The 22,751-nt window shown below is 43.8% G+C and overlaps 2 protein-coding genes and 1 long non-coding RNA gene across 3 annotated transcripts; 1 reads left to right on the top strand and 2 right to left on the bottom strand.

Annotated features, from left to right (window-relative positions):
- Nucleotides 865-2,115, bottom strand: LOC110434124. Its single transcript, XR_002451607.1, has 3 exons — nucleotides 1,696-2,115; nucleotides 1,519-1,597; nucleotides 865-1,399 (listed from the first exon to the last, which is right to left on the bottom strand). It is a non-coding gene; the product is annotated as an uncharacterized LOC110434124 (long non-coding RNA).
- LOC110433614 lies at nucleotides 2,600-4,476 on the top strand. Its single transcript, XM_021456096.1, has 2 exons — nucleotides 2,600-3,131; nucleotides 3,227-4,476. Exons 1-2 carry the CDS (start codon nucleotides 2,600-2,602, stop codon nucleotides 4,474-4,476), a joined length of 1,782 nt encoding a protein of 593 aa, XP_021311771.1.
- LOC8070423 lies at nucleotides 4,614-9,575 on the bottom strand. The gene is made up of 10 exons (XM_021455743.1): nucleotides 9,309-9,575; nucleotides 9,045-9,116; nucleotides 8,163-8,900; nucleotides 7,859-8,023; nucleotides 7,597-7,734; nucleotides 7,228-7,420; nucleotides 6,665-7,142; nucleotides 6,305-6,500; nucleotides 6,035-6,133; nucleotides 4,614-5,901 (listed from the first exon to the last, which is right to left on the bottom strand). Exons 3-10 carry the CDS (start codon nucleotides 8,664-8,666, stop codon nucleotides 5,671-5,673), a joined length of 2,004 nt encoding a protein of 667 aa, XP_021311418.1. The 5' UTR covers nucleotides 8,667-8,900; nucleotides 9,045-9,116; nucleotides 9,309-9,575; the 3' UTR covers nucleotides 4,614-5,670.

Below are 22,751 nucleotides of genomic sequence, written 5' to 3'. Positions count from 1 at the left end.
AGTATTGAAGTTTTTTTTATATCGCTGATTAAGTGTTTCAATCAATTCTAAGAGGAATTGCAACATTAGATTAAAATAAAAGTATGGTGTAAGCAGATGTTCAATTCCTGGGCCACAAAATACAACATAACAAGTAGATGTAGGAGTCATTCATTGTCTAAAAGTATCAAGACCCATTGTGGATGCTAGAACAGCGGAAAGCATACACTGAATAAGGTTGAGTGAGCGATGCAGGAAGCCAAGCTGGCCGTCTATGGGTGTGTTTGGTTTCATGGTCAACTTCTAGCCTGGCTAGGATTCTAGCCTGGGCAGAATTAGCCTGCTCTCATCAAACCAACCACTAGCTGTTTGATTGTTTGTACCGTGTTATCCTGGCTAGCCTCAGACTATGTTTGGTTGCCAGACTATGTTTGGTTGCCTGTTTTATTTTGATACACTTACCTTTTCTCTGAATTGGTAAGGTTACCTCTCTGGATGGTGTTTGGATAGTGACTAGGATGCAAATCTAATTAAGTAAAAAAATGGATGAAATGCAAAGACATTTCAGTAGTGCCGATTGCCCATTGGCCATTTCTGATTTCTGAACCAAATCTTTAAAAGGCTTTTGTGACTTTGTCATGAGAAAATAGATTCTGAAGAGCAAAAATATCTGAAAAATGGGCAATCCGCAAATGCAAGAATGGAGGCATCTGCACCTTCTTTGACTTGCCTTTATTTTTCACGCTTGTTTTTTTATGGCTTACTATTACAGCTAATTTCATGAGGATTTTCTGAATTAACATCGATAGCAAGTCTGAAGAACAGATATGATACCTTTCCTAATTATCATTCTGAACTATCAAAGAGGATTTTTAGCGGAGCATCTAAAGACGACCAGACAATCATACAGGGCTGACTTAACATCAATAGCAATAATCATACCCTACAACATCTCTGTATTATTCTTCATGATTTCTAGCTAGTTTGCATGCACTGATCGGAGAGCTTCTTCAGCAGCGTATACTGAACCATCACATGAAAGGTCCTGAAATATTTTTCCACGAAAAATACAGACAAGCCAAGCGGTGAGGGGAACAAGCATCAGAGCTAAGCCTAGCCTGGCCAGGATTGAATCACCAATTTGGTCGTTCTCCTAGAGCCAGGCTAAAGGGATACTTTTGGCCAGCCTAAGCCAGGCTCCAGCCCCTATGCAGATAACCAAACAAATCAAAATTGGCTCTAGGAAGCCAGGGCCAAGGTTGGCCACCCAACCAAACACACTCTATATGTGTAGGGATGAGTCACGTTGCTGGGAGGCGGTGCCTTCCTGGCTACGAAATATGGCAGGGACCGAACCACGATTGTCAGCTAGTGAAGAAAGGTCCGCGAGTAGCGTGGCAGATATATCCTCAACCTGTGCCTGAAAAAAAGAGTAAAAAATATAGTTGTACACAGATTTAGTTAACACAAATGTAAAGGACGATAGTTGTCTATGGTGATGTAGTGAGATAAGGGTGTGGGATTTTTTCCTCAAAATACCAGATCCACGTGTGGACGTATGTGCGTGCCATCGAAACATCGGCAAAAGTTTAGGCAAAGAACACCCGACCTATTGGGGCTGGTAGTGTGGTCAATAATCAGATAAAAGTAAAGTTGGTTAGTGAAATTGGCAATAAACGTTATTACAGGGTGGTTTTGATCTGAAATGTAACTAACCAATTCAAGTGGGTGTCTGCAGGGTGGAAAACATTTAGTCGGGCTTCTTCCCAGTGATTGTGCCAGCGAGGAAGTATATTGTCTGCAACCAAGGTTCAGCTAGGCGCTCGCCTAGGCGCGACTAGACGCGACTAGTCGCTAGTCGAGACCCGTTGCCTGGCCTAGGGGGTTAGTCGCCGTTCTGGGCGCTGGGCGGAGCTGGGCGGCGCTAGGCGGCGCGGAGGCGGTTCTAGGCGGCGCGGAGGGGCGCGAGGCGGACGAGCGCGGGGTTCCGTGAAAAAATGGAACCTGCGCGCGAGTCCGCAAAGGATTCCCGCCCGCGCGGCGCGATTTCGGGCGCGGAGGATAAGAGGGAGAGGACGGGTTCCCGCCAGCCATTTGGTCGTCTCCGCCGGTGCTCCTCCTCAACGCTGGACGAGCTCCTCCCCGCCAGCGAGCTCCACCCGCGGCCAGCCAGTGTTGCTCCTCCCCTCCTTGTCCCCTGCTCCTCCCCCACCCGCCGGTCTTCCTCCTCCCCTGCTCGTCGCGAAGCTGCTCGTCCCTGGAAGCTGCTCGTCGCGAAGCTGCTCGTCCCCGGAAGCTGCTTGTCTCCGACGGCGTACCCCTCCCCGACGGCCACCCGAAGCCTCCAAGGTGAGTTCCCTTCCCTCCCTGCTCTTCTCCCTTCCTCTGCCGGCTCTCTCCCCTACTCTCAAATCTTCTCCCTCCCTGCTCTTCTCCCTGCTCTCAGATTCCCCTGCTCTTCTCCCTGCTCTCTCCCCTGCTCTCTCTCCCCTGCTCTCAGATTCCCCTGCTCTCTCCCCTGTTCCTCTCCTTGCCTGTTTGTTTGAATCTGAAATTCTGAATGTGCATGTAATATGCCTCTGTATTTGTATTTTCTATTTTCTGATTGCATGAATGTAGGATGTCATCAAGTGAGAATGGAACAGAGGGATCAAATGTCCTGAAAAGGAATTCGGATGATGTTGGATGGGAATATGGTGTTCTTGTTGATGGTAACAATAAGGACAAGGTGAAGTGCAAGCTTTGTGATAAGGAGATGAGGGGAGGGATTCATAGGTTGAAGCAACATTTGGCTCATGAGGGAAAGAATGTGAAGAAATGCACAGCTAGAACACCACAGGCTACGGAGGCTAAAGAGAAGTGCAAAAAGGCACTAGCTGATGCAAAAAGGAAGAGGGAGGAGAAGACTGTTCGTGAGCTAGAAATTAGAGAGGAAGTTCATGTATCTAGGGTTGGAGCAGATTCAGATGAAGTCACCTGTGTTGGAAGTTCAGAGCCCCACAAGTTAGGACCCATTGACAAATGGACACGTGTTATTGATCCTAAAGCTACCATGTCCAAATCTTTGAAGCAACAACAGCTGAACAAGGAACTTTGGAAAGAAAGAACCAATGAGGTGCATAAGTACATTGCAAAATGGGCCTATACACATGGTAATTTGCTAGTATACTATTCTGTAATCTTTATTTACATTTAAAAGTTCATTAGATGGTGCAAAATGGGCCTAATTTTCATGTTCTGTTGGCAGCTATTGCTTTCAATGCACTTGATAATGATGAGTTCAAGCAAATGTGTGAAGCAATTGGACAGTTTGGTCCAGGTTTTGTACCTCCAACTCAGGATGCACTGCGGGGGAAGTTGCTAGAAGAAGAATATGAAAGAACAAAGAGTTTGCTGCAGGAGCGTGAAGCCGAGAAGATGAAAAATGGTTGCTCTATTATGACTGATGCTTGGTCAGATAGGAAGAGGAGAAGCATAATGAATGTGTGCACCAATTGTGCTGAGGGAACATCCTTCATCAGCTCTAAGGAGATGTCAGATGTCTCACATACCAGTGAGCTCATCTTTGAACTTGTGGACAAAGCAATTGAAGAGATTGGTCCAGACAATGTGGTGCAAGTAGTGACTGACAATGCCTCTAACAACATGGGAGCAAAGAGGCTATTGGAAGAGAAGAGACCACATATATTTTGGACATCTTGTGCAGCTCACACAATCAACCTTATGCTGCAAGGAATTGGCAACATGCCTCGGTTCAAGAAAGTGGTTGACCAAGCAAAGGCATTTACCATATTTGCCTATGGCCACACAAGGACATTGGAGTGCTTGAGATGCTTCACAGAGGGGAAAGAGGTAGTGAGGCCAGGAGTCACTAGGTTTGCTTCAAACTTTCTCACTTTGGCTAGCATGCAAGAGAAGAAAGACCAGTTAAGGAAGATGGTGGTTCATAGTAAGTGGGACACATTGAAGGATGTGAAATCAAAGAAAGGAAAAGAGGCAACAGCAACTATATTGAGTCCAAGCTTTTGGAGGGATGTGAAGCTAACATTGGCTGTTTTTGAGCCATTGGTCAAAGTCCTCCGTTTGGTTGATGGTGATGTGAGGCCATCCTTGGGTTTCGTTTATGGAGAACTACTAAAGGCAAAGAAACAGATCAAAGATGCATTTGGAACTGTTGAGGCTCGGTTCAAGGATGTAATTGCTGTTGTTGAGAAGAAGATGAATGGAAGACTTGATTCTCCATTGCATTTGACAGCCTATTTGTTGAATCCTCACTATAGCTATAGTGACCCATCAATATTTGATCAGCCCAAAATATCAGAAGGGTTCATAGCTTGCGTTGAGAAATTTTATTACCATGATGAGGACATGCAGCATCAGGCTGCCAACATTGAACTAAAGAAGTTTCAGAATAGAGAAGGACCCTTTAGCAAAAAGCTTGCTAGGACTTTTGAAAATTTTGATTACAACCCAGGTAGAGGTACTTCATGTTCCTGATTCCTAAACAACATGGCTGAAGGTTGTTTGCTGCTGTTTTCTAAACTAATAGAGGTGTTCTTTTCTTATTTCAGCATCATGGTGGAGATTGTATGGATATGAAACACCAGCTTTACAGAAGATAGCGACAAGGATCCTATCTTTGACATCAAGCTCTTCTGGTTGTGAAAGAAATTGGAGTGGGTTTGAAGCGGTTAGTACCTATCTATTATGAACATTTCATTTTCAGCATTGTTACAATTAAATTGTAGAAGTAGAACTAAGAATCCTCTTTTTCAATTGTAGATACACACTAAGAAGAGGAATAGGCTTACTACAGCCCGCCTCAACAAGCTGGTGTATATCCAATTCAACTCCAAGCTGCTTAGTAAGAAAGAAAAGATCAAGTCAAAGAAAATCATTGATGTTCTTTTATCTAGTGATACATGTGAAGCTCAAGGTTTTCTCCAAGAAGGTGGGGATGATTGTGCATTGGTTGAATTTAGAGATGGGGAGGAAGATGAGATGGAAGGTACAGGGATACCTTGGTCTGTCATTGGAGAGGCAGTGGGAGCAGATGAACAGCTTGAGAGGCGTAGAAGTGCAAGAGTGAGGGAGCTCTATGAAGGAGAAGAATTTGAGTCTGAAGAAGAAGAGTATGAAGATGAGAATAGGAACTACAGTGAAGAAGAAATATGATATGGACTGCAGCTGTGTCACCTTGTTTATGTGTCTGTGTGCCTTCTTTTATTATTTGTGAGACCTGAACTAAGAACTATGTGTTTGTGCTGTGCTTTATTTATAAATTGTGTTGTGCACTTCTATTATTGTCCTATCCACTTGTATTGTAATCACCAGCTGGAGGTATGGTGTGCTCATGGATGGGAGGCTGCTGAAATCATCCAGATAAGTCACAATTTAGTGTCCTATACTCCTATCTAGCTGTCTATTGAGTATTGAGTTATTGACTAATACTAGCTGTAAAAATGTGTTGCAGTTGCAGCCATGCAGGAGCTAGGAACAGGCAGGACTAGGACTCAGGTATGTCTACTACTCTACTGGCACAAATACTAAGTCTGTGACTCATATATAGTAGTTATATACATATATATATATATATAGACATATAGTCAATAGTCATATATATAATTTATGGCTATATTGCCAAAACGCCTAGGAAAACGCCTAGGAGCGCCTAGGACCGAGTACTCCCGACTAGGCGCTAGGCAATGGGTCAGCGCCCCGACTACGCCTAGCGCCTAGCTGAACCTTGTCTGCAACTATTGCCATTGCAGATTTGAGTAGGTTTGCAACGTGCTCGTAGTAGCTCAATGTAAAGGTGTGGCACCTAGATGAGAAAAATGGATCATAGACAATAATTGTGTTGTCATCCATCCGCCAAGCAAAACATACCCAACGGTGCTGGAGAAGAACAGGGAAGAATAACTGCACATATGCAAAAGCTGGATGAAGGGCTTACAAAAAATGCATCTTGATCAAATGTAGTCTATTTATTTGTGCTATTGAATAAACAGGAATAAAAACTAAAATATGAAACAGGATCAAGATGCAGACTTACAAATTTGCAGGTACTGACGTCATAGCAAATATGTCGTCCACAGAAGAGTGAACGTACTGCAGGATCGGATATATCAAAACATCCAGCAAGCAGCGAGACCTGAGGAAAATATTATTAGCAAAAAGACAATAAGCCACTTGCAAGAAAGGGTATTCCAATATGGGATGTGACCTTTATTAACGGTATCTTATGATAATGATGAAGCTAGTATTAATTTGAAAAAAATTGGTCGGACATGGCAGACTAAAAAAATGTAGAGTACGAACACACCATGAAATCAGATTCCACAAAGTGCCTCCAGCGTGCGGGGCCTTGATTCATGTATAATTCATCGTCAACCTGCTTAAATCGTCGGAGAACAGCATCAACAAGTCCCATTTCCATCTCAGATTTCCCAAGGAACTGATACTTGACTGCACAGGTCCGTACTTCAATGTACTTAGGACAGTAGTGAACTATCCATGGACTGCAAAAAAAGCAAAAAACAACTGATTGTGTTATTGAAGAAACAACGATTAGAACAATGAATTCGTCACATTTATTAATGTTTCCATAAGAATTCAAGAGGGGCGCATGCCTTGCATAATGGGAAAGAAACAAACAAACGTTATTAATCTAGTGATGACATACTCATCAGTCTCTTCGACCATGCTTATCTTCTTGTACAGGGCAGCCGCCCTAACAGCATCAATGTGATAAGTGCATCCAAGGTCCCAAGGAGACCGAGGGTCAATGTGAGAGAGGCGCTCGCGGTGACAACACATAAATGGCCCAGACTCATCTCCAGTAGGGGAAGTGTTGAGATCAATGCAGCGAATATCTTTGTCAGGTCTACCGCTAAGGTAAAATCGAGCCATAGCTTTCCCTGTGCTGATATTGTTGTCCTGTACGTTGTGTGCAGCTTGTATAAAGAGTCCAGTAGGCATCTGTGAAGGCCCTGCAATGTTATTATTTAGCACGTGCAAGAACTTGTTTTGTGTGCCATCATTGTCTGTTGGTGCGGAGGTTTCTCCAATATAATTAATGGACTTCCTCTTTAGCTGAAGTGAAGTTGCTGAACCGAGGTGTGCATTGCTACGTAATTGTGATTGCCACATGGAACAGAGGCCTGCGCGCGAGAGAAAATAAATGTGATACATGAAAAAAATAAGCTACATACATAGAAAAAGGTGTAAGTAGTCTAGTGTGCATACCAACAGGAGGGCGGTCCGCGCTAATGTTCGGCTGGTACCTAAACCCATTGGCATATGGCTCCATGATATGAAGTAAAAGACAGATCAGTTTTAGAGCCTCGCTGCCAAGAGCAGAGCTTAATTGCCTTTGAGATTCTACAGAACTTATTTGCCTTTGAAAATCTGACACAGCAACAAAAAGAGGTCCGGCAACCTGTGTGAAAAACAAAAGGGAATGAAATAGCTCGGAATTTTTGGGTACAATAACTAATTGACTGACTTCATGAACTGGTAAGCATCGGTTACATGCATTTCTTTCAGTAATTTTGTCACAAAATGTGAATAACCAAGGTATAAGTGAAAAAACCATATAAGGAACGGATGCCTTACCTCTAGGGGGATCTTAAATATGCGAGTCATCAATGTTAAAACCTCCCACAGGGCTAGCATGTTGTCTTGGTTTGAGCTTTGGCTGTTAGAATATTTTGATGTGGCCCAGTGATAACAGATCCCAGGTGACGAACGCAACTTCAAGAAGAAACAAAGGATTATGATATCCGTGATAATGTACTGTTAGAACTTGCAAATTAACTATTTATATAAATGATGACATCTGCTAAACATATAGAACGAGCCTCAAATGAGTCCACACCTTGGGCCTGTGCGAGTGAACGATGCTGTTGGAGCATGGAGCAGTGAAGCTACTATCAGCGGCTATCATGGACCTTAACCGATCATATGTGAAGCATTGCACTCGTGGAATGGTGTTATGCTCCATTGATAGTGGGCCCAAATCAATGCTATCAAGGTATAAGACCTGTATGAAAAAAAAAGATTTGTAAATTTTGTGAGCACATCTATATCTAGCAGCTAGAAATGGAGGCAAAAAATGGGGCAATAAATTTAAAAATGGTAGCAAATGACATAGGTAAAAAAATATTTCTTAATGGGGCTACCTGTAAGAACAGAGAGCATCCATATATGTAGGGCGTTTTGATGTTGCTTGATAGATCTGCCTTTAGCTTTGAAACAGCTTCGAGGAGTCGTCGCATGACGTATTCAGCCCAGTCATATGATTTGATCTGTCCGGGGTGCACAATGGCATGCATGTAGTCCTCGGATACATGGTCATGTTTGCCGCAAGGGGCAAATAAGGATGACATTACAAATACAACAAAGGCTGCCTTGAACTCGTCCTGTTCAATTAAGCTCATTGGCCCATCATGATGCCTGACGACAATGGCTTGTGCAGCCTTTATACTACGCAATTGCTTGACATTAATCTGACCTGCTGCTAATTCATATGTTACATCGCCTGAATAATGCTTTGGTGTTTTAGGTAATATGCTCCTGCCAGTAGATGGAATACCAAAAACCATGGCAATATCATCCTTCGAAAAGTGAATGCGTGTTCCATCCCCAATGTGTAATGATTGTGACGATTCGTCCACTCTAGACATGAGCCATGCTGAAAACTGCACATTGATCTGTTTAAGAGATGGGAAATTGAGCAAACCATGGAAACCGACTGCCCTAACCAATTCTTTTTTTTGAGGCCCCAAAGTTGATACAATTTCATGAATTAGCCTGACTGAGCATCACGATGCTACCGAGATGGTGCCTATGGTGGGTGATATGTCTAGAGTATTCTCAGCATAAGTACCAATGGGGTGTTCCACAGATTGAATGCAGTCCTGCGGTTGATGTAAGAAATGATTATTTGTGTGCATATGTATGAATTAACGACACTGAAGACTAAATGTAAATACACTTAATGACCTATATGATATGCGGCTAGTAAATTTAGTTCAGTAACGCCGTTGATCACTGTGACGCACCTCGCAAGGGGGGTCGATTAAACGATCGAAGATCATTGTGGGACGAGCAGGTCCTGATCTCGATTCTAGAAACTGTAAAAATTGATTGGTCAGAAAGGTCGAAGCACATAAAAAAAATTTTCGGATTCAAATATTTGGGGAATGGGGGCGAAGATCATGGTGATGTGGGGAACTATCATTTATGTAAGATCTGAGTATGAACAGCTCAATGCGGAGAAACAAAAATTGCTAAGAACAACAGTACGGAAAGAATATTTCCAATACCATAGATTTGGAGGGGATTTCCGAGACTTGGCGGCATGAGTCCTGGATCTAGCTAGGGTTGAAATGTGCATTTGAAAGATGGTTACAGGAGGCACCGGCCGGGTTCAGTGAGAGTGAGACATTCATCTAGCTCACTAGCTGAATAACTCTATGAAGAACGGAATCTTGGCTTCCAGAAGAAGGTAAGTATTGTGGTTGAAGGAGAAGGGATTTGAATCGGGGCCATGAATCTCTGGGAAGCTATGGAAGCTATTGGAAACCGGAGAAAGTCAATCAGGTCAGGTTGGTTGCCAGATAAAGAGCTGCAATAAATGAGCGACCATCTAACCATAGACTAGGCCTTCTTGTTAGACAGGTTCTTAGCACTTTCATTTGGGAGTTCCCAAAATTTTTGTAAAATTTTTTCAGATTCTCCGTCACATCGAATCTTTAGAGGTATGCATAAAGTATTAAATATAGATGAAAATAAAAATTAATTGTACAGTTTGGTCGGAATTGACGAGACGAATATTTTGAGCCTAGTTAGTTCATAATTGGACAATATTTGTCAAATACAAACGAAAGTGCTACTATTCCTATTTTGCAAAATTTTTTGGAAGTAAACAAGGCCTTGTTTATGGCAAATATTGTTCAATCAGAAACTAGCTAGGGTCAAAAGATTCGTCTTACGATTTACAGGCAAACTGTGTAATTAATTTTTGTTTTCGTCTATATTTAGTGCTTCATGCATGTGCCGCAAGAATCGATGTGACGGGGAATCTTGTAAACTTTTTGGATTTTGGTGGGAACTAAACAAGGCCTAAGATCTTATTTAGTTCACCCCAAAAATAAAATTTTTTCAAGATTTCTCATCACATCGAATCTTGCGACATATGCATGGAGCATTAAATATAGATAAAAAGAAAAATTAATTGCATAGTTTATCTTTAAATCGAGAGACGAATCTTTTAACCCTAGTTACTCCATGATTAGACAATGTTTGTCAAATAAAAATGAAAATACTACAGTGTAAAAATAAAAAATGGATCTAAACAAGATCTAACTACGCTTAAATGATTCGTTCATAAATTACAAGAAAATTATACAACTAGTTATTTTTTATATATATTTAGATCATATTTGGCACGGCTCTACTTCACTGGTGAAACTGTTTTTTTAGGGGTGAGGAGGGTTAGCTCCATGAACGGCTCTGTCGGTGAAATTAGAGCTGTCATGGTAAATTATTTGGTAAAATAGCTCCTTCCTTAAAATATGTTTTCTCATATACGATGTTGTGAAGTCAAGACTATTTTTAGCTTCTTTGCACCCTAAAGCTCTATAAGGATATATTTTTAGAGATTTCAGCAGTGGAGCCATTTCATTTTATACTATGCGGTAAAAAGTGGTTGGCTCCAAGCTAGCTAGAGAAGTCGTGCCAAATACAACATTAATGCTGCATTCATATACTGATGTGATAGTAATCTTGAAAAAAAAAATTAAATTTAAGGTGTAACTAAACAAGGCCATAGTAAAAAACAAGTGTGATGCGTTGGGGCGTGAATCTTATGGCGCGATCGGATGGATGTGGAGTGGGTGGGTGGGTACCTGGCGCGGGGTAGCAGCCGATCGAATATCTTCGACCCTAACCATGCAGACCAGTGGCTGCGGAGCCGTATGCAGGGCGGGTGCCTCCACGCCGACGAGGACGCGGTCGGCGTCTCCCTCAGCTCAGTCCGCGCGTCACTCAGGTCGGCGTGCACGGTGTACCGGGTGCTGCAGGGGGAGCACATCCTACATCCTCCTCTGCAGCGCCGCCAACGGCCGGTACGTACCCTCGCGCTCTCGGCGCACCTGGCGCCGGAGCGGGCCACCGCGGCGGCGCGACCACGCCGCCGTCAGCCGGGGCAGGCCAAAACATCAGGTGGGGGGCCGGGCCGACAACGCCGGGGATTGAACTATCCACGTCCTCCTCAGCAACGTCGTGATCGAGGAACGCTAGCTCCACGCCAACAGCAGGTACCGCCGCTGGAACACCCGCAATGTTAGCACAGGATCAACAATCTCTAGCTAGAACACACGGTGGCTAAACCTATTCGCAGGATCTTGCAAGATCAAACACAGAAAAGCATGAATTCGGATGAACACCAACAGCAACCGCCAGAGAGACGGTGCTCCTTTTCACCACGCTTTAAGACAAGTGTTTGGCACTTACAAACTGACATACCCACACACTGCATAGTCTGAACACTCAGCTATTTATACCAATAGCTAACACACACGGTTACAATGCTGAAATTCAAATTACACACTGATACATTAAGGTAGAAACACACGCAGACGCTCCTGGACGCGGTGACCACGCTCCTCCTGCTCTGCAACCGTTCCCGCCTCTTCTCTAATTCAAATTTTGCGGCTTCTATCCCCAAACCAACTTGCTGACAGCGTGTCCCACAACTGAGAACACGTCAAGCTTACACCAACAATCTCCCCCTTAAGCTTGATGTGAGCTCAGTTCACGAACTCCAAGCAAGTGCACCATCACTGCAAACTTCATTGTTGCCAATGGCTTGGTTAAAGCATCTGCTCTCTGATCATGCGTGCTGACCCTCTTCACTAGGATCTGACCACGCTCAACACACTCTCTAATGAAGTGGTATTTGATATCAATGTGCTTGCTACGGCCATGAAATACTGGATTCTTCATCAAGGCTATAGCTGAATTGTTGTCCACAAACAGTGTCACTGTTTTAGCTTCACTCCCAGTCAGCTCTCCCAACAATGTTCTTAGCCACAAGGCTTGCTTTGCTGCTTCTGTTGCTGCCATGAATTCTGCCTCACATGATGATAGTGCCACTGTCTTTTCCTTGTGAGAACCCCAAGACACCAAGCTCTCATTCAGATAGAATGACATTCCACCTGTGCTTTTCCTGCCCACAAGATCACCACCCACATCACTATCAGAGAAACCTGTTAGCACTTCTTTGATCTTATTCTGTGTATACACCAGACCAAACTCCAAAGTGCCCTTCAGATATCTCATGATCTGCTTAACTGCATTCCTGTGCTTTGTGGTTGGCTTTTCCATGAATCTGCTTGCCATACCAACAGAGAAAGACAAATCTGGTCTTGTATGCAACAAGTACCTCAAACAACCAATTATTCTTCTATACTCAGTTGCTTCAACCTTCTCCCCCTGTTTATCAGCATCAAGTTTTGTTCCAGGATTCATTGGGACTTTTACAGGGTTGCAATCACCCATACCAAATTGTGACAGTATCTTTTTAGCATAGCTAGTCTGTTTGATTGTGATATGATCATTTGATTGCTCCACCTCAATACCAAGATAGAATGACAGTAAACCCAAGTCACTCATCTCAAACTGTGAAGTCATTTCCTTTTTGAACTTGTCTATCTCTGACTTATTCTCACCAGTCACAATCAAATCATCAACATATACACCAAGTATTACTGCACTCTTCCCAATACCTCTCTTATAAACTGCAGACTCACTTGAACATTTGCTGAAACCCAACAATTTTAGAGACTTATCAAGTTTTATATTCCAGGCTCTGGGTGCTTGTCTGAGCCCATATAAAGCTTTACTCAGCTTCAGCACCATCCTCTCTTTTCCCTTTTCAACATATCCTTCTGGCTGCACAACATACACCTCTTCCTCCAATTCACCATTGAGAAAGGCTGTTTTGACATCAAGATGATGAACTTGCCAGCCCCTGTTAGCTGCTAGAGCTAAGATCATTCTGATTGTGTCAAGTCTTGCAACTGGAGCAAAAACTTCATCAAAGTCAACACCCTGTTGTTGCACATATCCCTTTGCTACAAGTCTGGCTTTATGCTTCACAATCTCCCCATCTGCATTTTTCTTCAACTTGAAAACCCACTTGAGCCCAATTGCCTTTTGCCCAGGTGGTAACATTGCCAGTTCCCAAGTGCCATTCTTGCAGATTGATTGCATTTCACTATCCATTGCTTGTATCCAGTTAGGATCACCAGATGCCTCACTGTAATTTGAGGGTTCCTCCATCACAGTGAGTAATGCAGCTGTACCCACTGCATCATCCTGCATTTCAAAATTCTCTTCTCCATCAGAGTCTGAACCAAGATCAACAATTTGTGAGTGTTGATACACTTCATCTAAACTCCTAAACTTCCTGGGTGTCTCATCATAGTCATCACTATCCATGGCTTCCATCATATCCTGATCCCAGCCTGAACTGTGGCCTGACTGCTGTCCTGATTCTGCTTGCATCTCTATTGTCGGATTTTGGACAGACTCAGTCTGTCCATCAGACTGCACTGCAGATGCATCTCCCCCTCCAACAAAATGCTGTCCATCACTATTCTCAGCAGTCTGACCAGCTTGACTACCCTGAGGTGCAACAACATCTCCCTCATCATTGTTCAGATCACCATCAGAGTACCACTGACCCATCTCCATCTCAACTGAAATTTCTTCAGTTTCAGCAGCTTCCCAGTCCCACTTCTCTGTTTCTTCAAACACAACATCTCTGCTAACCACAATTTTGTTTGTTTGAGGATTATACATCCTGTGAGCTTTGCTGCCTTCCTCAATGCCAAAATACACCATTGGCACACTCCTGTCCTCCAGTTTCTTCAAATGTGGCTTTACTGTCTTGACATGTCCCTTGCACCCAAAGATTCTCAAATGGCCAAGATGAGGCCTCTTGCCATTCCAAGCCTCATATGGTGTTCTATATCCCATAGCCTTTGTGGGTAATCTATTGAGCAAATAAACTGCATGTCTCACTGCTTCTGCCCAAAACCTACCTGGTATCTTCATACTCTTCATCAGGGCTCTTGTCATCTCCATAACAGTTCTATTCTTTCTCTCCACCACACCATTCTGCTGAGGTGTGTAAGGAGCAGTGAACTGTCTTTTGATCCCTGCTTGATCACAGATTCTCTGAAAAATTCCATTTAGGAACTCTCCACCTCTGTCTGACCTGAGCACTTTAATCTTGTCACTGCAATTATTTTCAACTTGAGCCTTGAATTTCACAAAAGCTTCCACTGCTTCATCCTTTGATTTAAGCATATACACTGAACACCATCTAGTGCAATCATCAACCAACAGCATAAAATATTTATTGCCACTTACTGACACTGGATTAATAGGGCCACATAAATCAACATGAATTAAACCTAGTGGCTCTTCTGCCCTCCACACCACTGATCTAGGAAAGGATAATCTAGTCTGTTTAGCTGCTAAACAAGACTGACACACTTGATCTGGTTTTTGAATTAGTGGGACTCCACCTGCCATTTCTTTATCAACTAGTTGCTTCAAAGCATGAAAATTGACATGACCAAGTCTGCCATGCCACAGCCAACCTTGATCTTCTAAGCTAGTCAACAAACAGACAGGTTCACCAACACTGAGACCAATTTTATACATCCTATTTCCAGTTCTCTGAACACACATGATCATCCTATGTGGTACTTTTTCAGTAACAGTAATGATATCATCATCCATGACAACAATATGACCATTTTCAGTCAATTGCCCTAGGCTAATCAGATTAGCTCTAAGCTTAGGAATGTAATAAACATTTCTCAGCACCCATTTGTTCCCACTATTCCCTTCAAACACAATTGAACCAATTCCCTGGATATCAACTGAAGAACCATCACCAAATTTCACCTTACCTAGAAATGTAGAGTCCATTTCCAGAAACTTCTTCCTGTCTCCTGTCATGTGATTGCTAGCACCACTGTCAAGGTACCAAGTGTCACCAGTAGGTTCACCATTCCCAGTGAAATGAAGCTCTGGCTGCATTGGACCACCATTCAGGCATAGTTTGTTCTGAACTTTCAGATGTGGATTCTTGCCTGAATTCAACACCTCCAGCTCTGCAACCAGCACAGATGGTTCTATCTCAGCTTTGCTATGGTGAGCTTCCTCCTCCTTCTTCTGATTTGGACACCGATTGGCATAATGTCCAAACTGTTTACACTTGAAACACTTGATATGACTTTTATCTTTTCTTTCTGTGCTTCCTGAATCACCACGACCACTTCGGCCTCCTCGGCCTCCTCCTCGACCTCTTCCACGGCTACCACTGCCCTGTGATCTTCCACCACAAGAGCTCTCACCGGCCAACTTCTTCTGCCGTGCATCCCATTCAGCCTGAGTGAGAAGCACATGGCCATTCTCTGAGCGCACACCACCAGCTCCCCGCTTGGTGCGCTCCTCATATGTCCTAAGTCTGCCGATTGCATCATCCAACACCATGGTTTTCAAGTCACAGAACTGCTCGATCCCAGCCACACACTGGATGAATCTCTCTGGTACAGTGTTGAGCAACTTCTTCACCATAACCGTCTCATCCAATGTTCCTCCGAAGTTGCCATACCTGACTGACATTGCCGTCAGTTTCCCGGCAAATTCGTCGATTGAGTCTGTCTCCTTCATCTCAAGTGCATCGAACTCAGACTTCAAGTTTTGCAGGCGCGCGTCTCTCACGCGTTCTGCGCCCACAAACCTCGCCTTGAGAGCATCCCAAACCTCCTTCCCTGTTTTCTTCTTCGCGACTTGCATCAGGAGATCATCGGACAAGCACTGAAACAGATGGGTGCGTATCTTCTTGTCTTTGGTTACCTGCGTCGCTGTTTGCGCCGCCGTCAATGCTGTCGCCGGATCTGTCTCTGGCGGTTCCACGATCTCCCACCACCCCTGCTCTTCCATGATCGCGCCAACACGGATACTCCAACTGGTGTAATTCGTCGCCGTCAGTGTTGGAAACAACTGACGTTGGCCTTCCCCGCCACCGCGACTCCCTTCACCTACTGTCAGCGACATGGACGATGCTTGGTGGACTCTCGGTGGATAGCTATGAGATTGATGGCTCTGATACCAAATGTTAGCACAGGATCAACAATCTCTAGCTAGAACACACGGTGGCTAAACCTATTCGCAGGATCTTGCAAGATCAAACACAGAAAAGCATGAACTCGGATGAACACCAACAGCAACCGCCAGAGAGACGGTGCTCCTTTTCACCACGCTTTAAGACAAGTGTTTGGCACTTACAAACTGACATACCCACACACTGCATAGTCTGAACACTCAGCTATTTATACCAATAGCTAACACACACGGTTACAATACTGAAATTCAAATTACACACTGATACATTAAGGTAGAAACACACGCAGACGCTCCTGGACGCGGTGACCACGCTCCTCCTGCTCTGCAACCGTTCCCGCCTCTTCTCTAATTCAAATTTTGCGGCTTCTATCCCCAAACCAACTTGCTGACAGCGTGTCCCACAACTGAGAACACGTCAAGCTTACACCAACATCACCGTCGACGCCAGCTTCGGGCAAGGAGCTGAGAGCACGATGATGCATTGGACGGTCGAGAACATCCCCCGACAGCAGCGCCGCCAGAAATTCCGCTTCCATCTCTGGTGAGCTCGCCGTCCCTTCTCCTTCCACTGCTCCCGGTGATTTGGGCGGGAGCATGATTCCTTGCAACCTGTCGGTTTCATGATGGGGTTACTTGGAACGCCGATCCTTGATGTTTGTTTTTGCTGCCTGGATTCCACCAGGTAGGAACTGCTGATCCTGATTGTTTCATTCTCCTTGGCGACTTGGCGTGATGCTTAGATTTGCTCCGCTCGAATTTCCGAGTTCTGAATTTGTAGTGAACTCTGCATTCGGGTTGCGCGCTCTAGTGAGCAGACTTTTTAGCGATCGTGCATTAAGCACGTTTTTCATTAAGAAGAAGGCCGGGACTACTGTTACAAACTTGGCGTCGAAGGTAACCCAGGTTACCGCCGCGCTCTAGTGAGCAGACTACTTATCCAAGATATACTCTATGCTGGAGACTGATATGAAATTGTATCTGCTATTCGTTAATCTGCAACTGATATGAAACTTAATGCATGGACATCTTAGAGGTTGAGCTGTTGTGTTTTTGTATTATTCTTGGATGACTTGAGCTCTCAAGGTCTGAACATTCCGTTCTCGTCACGATGTTTATTCAGATACCTATGTTTTCTGTTGCGGTATGATCTGGAAGTTCGCACTGGCCTGTTCCGGCAGCGCACCAGGTCCGAGATGAAGTTGAGCAGCGAACGATCTGTTTCTTTCAGGATGACGATCAGGGGAACCACCTCGGCGAGCAAACATTCACTTTCTTCGGCCGGTCCGTGTTCTGAGGACAACAGGTGGCGATCCGTGTCAACGGAGGGGACATCTTCGCAATCACGCTGCGCGTGCAGGCCGGCCACCTTGCACGGATGAACCCTCTGGTCACCGACATGCCTCGCAACGAAGAGCGTGTGGACCTCCTCGTCCTCCCCACCGGGTCACCGACATGCCTCGCAACTCAGTAGCGTGTGGCAAATGTTCGTAGAAGGTAAGGTAATACCATATTGATGACGATAGCTCATATGTTCAATGCTGTTCTTGGGAACTTGCTTTAGACAAGTACACCGTCTTGTATTCCTGTGCATGAAGGAATGGTTGCTTTGTTCACTTGAGAGTAACCTGAAATTTCTTGTAGAAAAGCACAGGCGGTTCAGAAAATTCAGTTGTTTTCAGTACTCAGCGAATAGTGTAGACCTTTGCTACTGACTATCCTCTTTTGTTACTATTCAACTGATGCAGTGGTACATGTAGAGTGTACTGCTGTCTAGAAGAAATGCTGATTTTGTGGATGGAAATGGCTGCCAACGGTGGCTCCGTTCGCCTGTTAAGCCACGAAAATGGTTTCGGGGAACATTTTCAATTCCATCCTGTTTACCGGAACTCGCCGCAACTAGACCTTGGCCTTGTTTAGTTCACCTGGAAACCAAAAAGTTTTCGAGATTCCCCGTCACATCGAATCTTGTGGCACATGTATGAAACATTAAATATAGACGAAAACAAAAACTAATTACACAGTTTAGCTATAAATCACGAGACGAATCTTTTGATCCTAGTTAGTCCATAATTGGATAATATTGTCACAAACAAACGAAAGTGCTACAGTACCGAAAACTTTTCACTTTTCGGAACTAAACAAGGCCCTTGTATCTGATAGGCCAAACATGGTTGCAAGGTGTCTGTTTCTACCTTACAAGAAGGTATTCTAGATTTAAGGCAGTTCAGAATTTCTCCCGTTTACAAAGATATGTGTCAGTCAAATTTTTTCAACTTTTTTCGGTAACTTGATTTATAAAAAGTACATATAGCATTTATATCTCTAAACAAATTTAAAATAAAAGTATGATCAATGATTTACCTAATAATATTAATTATGTAAAAGATTGACTTATCGAGAAGTAAGCTATAATAACCATCTATAAGAACTTTAGACCCTGTTTGTTTTGCATCTATATATAGACTATTTATGAACTAAGATCTTGTTTAGATGTGAAATATTTTTAGATTTGGCTACGGTAGCACTTTCGTTTGTTTGTGGCAAATATTGTCCAATCATAGACTAACTAGGGCCAAAAGATTCGTCTCGCGATTTATAGGCAAACTGTGTAATTAGTTCTTGTTTTCGTTTATATTTAGTGCTTCATGCATGTACCGTAAGATTCGATGTGACGAGAAATCTTGAAAACTTTTTGGATTTTTGGTGGGAACTAAACAAGGCCTAAAAACAGAGAGTATTTTGTGAGACTAAATCTTTTGAGTCTAATTAGTCAATAATTATACACTAATTACTAAATAAAACGAAAGAGTTACAGTGTCGGTTTAATTTAACACCGGTCTTATTTGATAATTAGTATGTAATCATGGAATAATTAGATTTTAAAAATTTATCTCGTAAATTAATTTCTAACTGTGTTTTAATTTTCTAGGGCCTTGTTTAGTTCCTTGCCGAAATTTTTTCGGGACACTATAGCACTTTCGTTTGTTTGTGGTAATTATTGTCCAATTATGGACTAGCTAGGCTCAAAAGATTCGTCTCGTAAATTTCGACCAAACTATATAATTAGTTTTTAATTTTGTTTATATTTAATACTCTATGTAAACGTCTAAAGATTCGATGTGACGGAGAATCTTGAAAAGTTTTTGAATTCTGGGTGGAAGTAAACAAGGCGTAAGTTTTGTAAGTAATTTATATTTAATACTCGGTACATACATGTGTGCGAGCAAAGAGGGTCTTTCATCTGTTTCTGATGACCAAAAGCTGGCTCTCACGTTCAGGTTCAGTGCTTGGAATCTTTTTTTTTTCGAAGAGGAACGGAAGTTGCAACCTGCTACGGGGACCCGTCCGCTACGGGGACTTCAAGTAGTACACTGCCATATCACATGTACGAGTAGTGCTATCAGATGATATCAAATGAATCAAAACTTAAAAGTCTCCTCCGCTTCTGAATTTAATTTTTAACTTTCAATACCTGTTCTCCATATCACCATATGCCCGTTTATTCCCATCCCGATTCATCATATGCTTTTGTTTGTACCTGAATTAATCAACAAGATTTGTCCAATCCAATACGAGATGTTGCATTCTCTCTGTGCCTATTTATGCTCCACTAGTATACACCGCCTACATTTCAAAACTTAAAAAATAAAAATGCCTTTTAACTTTCCTTTTATAGTATATGATACAGAGTCAAGATAATTTGTATGAATTTTTTGCGAGACAAATCTTTTAAGTCTACATAATTTATGATTAGATACTAATTGCTATAATTACATATGTGTTACCTAAAAAATTTTCAAGGTGCGAGCCTGTTTAAATCCTTTTTTTATTTTGGACACCGTATCACATTCGTTTGTATTTGATAAATATTGTCTAATCATGGCCTAACTAGCTCAAAAGATTTATCTTGCGAATTACAAACAAATTATGCAATTAGTTATTTTTATATATATTTAATGTTCCATACATTTGCCATAAGATTCGATTTAACGTGAAATTTTATAAACTTTTGGACTTTTGAAGACATCTAAACAGCGGCCAGATTCCACCTCTCAAATTCTGGCGCGTCATGGCTGATAAGCCATGATAGAAAGTACTATTGGCTGATTTATTGTGAGAAAAAAAATACTGCTAAATGGTTGGACGATTCGGCTGATAAGCTCAAACGAACACAACTGCCAAAAGATATTGATTATTTATACCACAACCAAGTTTGTTGTGCAAATTTTACATTTTGAATCCGTGGTTTTTCCACGAGGCAGATAACTCATTTTTACATCCAACCTTTAACAAATCTTGTGTTCAAAAGACAAATATAGCATTTTACGTGCAGTCTTATATCATTTTTGGGTGCATATAATATTCCTCTTTCCATATAACGAGGCTTTGTGATCAGGGTCTTGTTTAGTTCCGAAAAGATTTTGGATTTCGGCACTGTAGTATTTTTGTTTTTATTTGATAAATATTATCTAATCATATACTAACTAAACATAAAAGATTCATCTCATGATTTACTGCTAAATTGTATAATTAGTTTTTGTTTTTGTCTATATCTAATGCTTCATGCATATGCTCCAAGATTTGATGTGACAGGAAATCTTTAAAAGTTTTTGGTTTTTTTGTATTAACTAAACAAGGCCCAGGTCTTTTTGCCACGGTTTCACCCAAAATAAGGCCTTGTTTAGTTTTTGGTTGATTTTTTTAAGTATTATAATATTTTCGTTTGTATTCAACTATAGATTAATTAGACTTAAAAGATTCATCTCACAAATTATAATCTTCAAATATATAATTAGTTATTTTTAAATATATATTTAATGCTTTATACATGTGCCACATATTCGATGTGATGGGGATCTTGAAAAGTTTTTGTGATGGAGAATCTTGAAAAGTTTTTATATTTTGTGTGTAACGAAACAAGGTCAAACAGTATAATAACACTACTAAGAGTACTGTTTATTTATTTTCTTTTTTTAAATGAACCAAAACCCAATGAAATCAATAAAATCTGTTTTTGTTTCTCTTTTCACCTCGTGACTGTAGTGGTACTGTGTACGACGGAGCATCCAGAAAGGCTCTCTCTCCTTTTGGGCGTGTGCCTTTTGGAGAGAGAAACCATGGAGAGGCAGCAGGGGAGGCTAGCCTGACCAGCGAGCTGCTGGCGCCGCCGCCCCCGCCGCCTCCGCCCGGGAGCAGCAAGCGCAGGCGCAGCGGCAAGAGGGCGAGGGACGGGCCGCTTCTGTTCGGTACCCAACTGATCAGGCACGAAGTGAAAGAAGAAGAGGCGGGCGAGGCACCACCGCATGGCGCCGAAGCGATCGCCGTTCCGGCCCATGGGAGCCCCCGGCGGAAAAGCAGCCGCCGCCCACCGCGGTTCAGGTGGACAAGGGCAAGCTCTACTGCTCGCTGTGCTCCTGCACGCTGACGCCTCCCATCTACCAGGTTGCTCGCTCGCTTTGCCCCGTCTCGTTTCATCTCCCCACGGCAAATCTCAATTTCTGATGGGGTTGCCGTCCTGCGGTTCGTCGTGTTGGTGGCGTCCAGTGCGCGGTGGGGCATCTGGCGTGCTGCGCCTGCCGCGTGAAGCTCCCGGGCCGCCGCTGCCGGACCTGCAGTGACCGCGGCGCCCCCTCCTCCTCCGCCTACGCGCACTGCCCGGCGCTCGACCTCTTCTTCACCGACCTCCGCGTGCCGTGCGACTTCCAGGAGTACGGCTGCGAGCGCTTCGTCTCCTACTTCCTCAGCGCGAGCCACAGGGACACGTGCGAGCACGCGCCGTGCCACTGCCCGGAGCCCGGCTGCCCTCTCCTCCGCTCGACCCGGACGCTCGCCGCCCACCTCGCCAGCGATCAGTCCTGGCCCGTCGAGGACGTGGCGTACGGCGCGCCCATCCCGCTCGCCGTCCCGGGTCCCCGGCGGCGCGGAGCTCGAACCGCCTGCTGCTGCACGGCGAGGACGACGCGTCGCTGTTCCCGATGGCCGCGGGCCCGCTGGGTGACGGCGCGGCGGTTTCGGTGGTGCTCGTCCGCGCCACGGCTAAGCCTCCCCCTCTCCCGCGGTTCACGTGCACGTTCTACGCCAACCCGCCCCCCGGCGCGGCGGAGCTCGCGGGGAGCTACTTCTTCGCGACCGTGCCGGTGAGGAGCAGCGCCCTGGCCGACGGCGCCGGCGTCGCGCCCGAGAAGGAGCTGTACTTCGCCGTGCCCAGGGAGACGCTGCACGGGAGCAACAGGGAGCTCTTTCTCTCCGTCCGCATTGATCGCTCGCCCGCGCCTGAACCTGCTGCTTTGGAAGACAAGAAGATGATGATCACAGATCACTCAAACTCTCTCAAAGCTGATCAGTAAGTAATACTAGTACCAAATCGTGGGCTTTTGGGATGATACTGTTAAGTAGGAGTAAGATTAGTTAGCAGCGAGATAATTTCAGGTGTTATCATGACCCCATTGGCCATTGCCATCTATAATCATGGCTTTGGGATTTTGGCTCTGTGGTATATGAACTGTCCTTTGGACCTGCACAACTGCAACTAGCATACCAAAGGGACACATGTCACA

The sequence above is a fragment of the Sorghum bicolor genome, chromosome 3, assembly GCF_000003195.3.
Source record: "Sorghum bicolor cultivar BTx623 chromosome 3, Sorghum_bicolor_NCBIv3, whole genome shotgun sequence".
Classification (NCBI taxonomy): domain Eukaryota; kingdom Viridiplantae; phylum Streptophyta; class Magnoliopsida; order Poales; family Poaceae; genus Sorghum; species Sorghum bicolor.
Note: the sequence above shows the minus strand (reverse complement) of the source record. Positions and strands in the feature narration are given on the sequence as shown.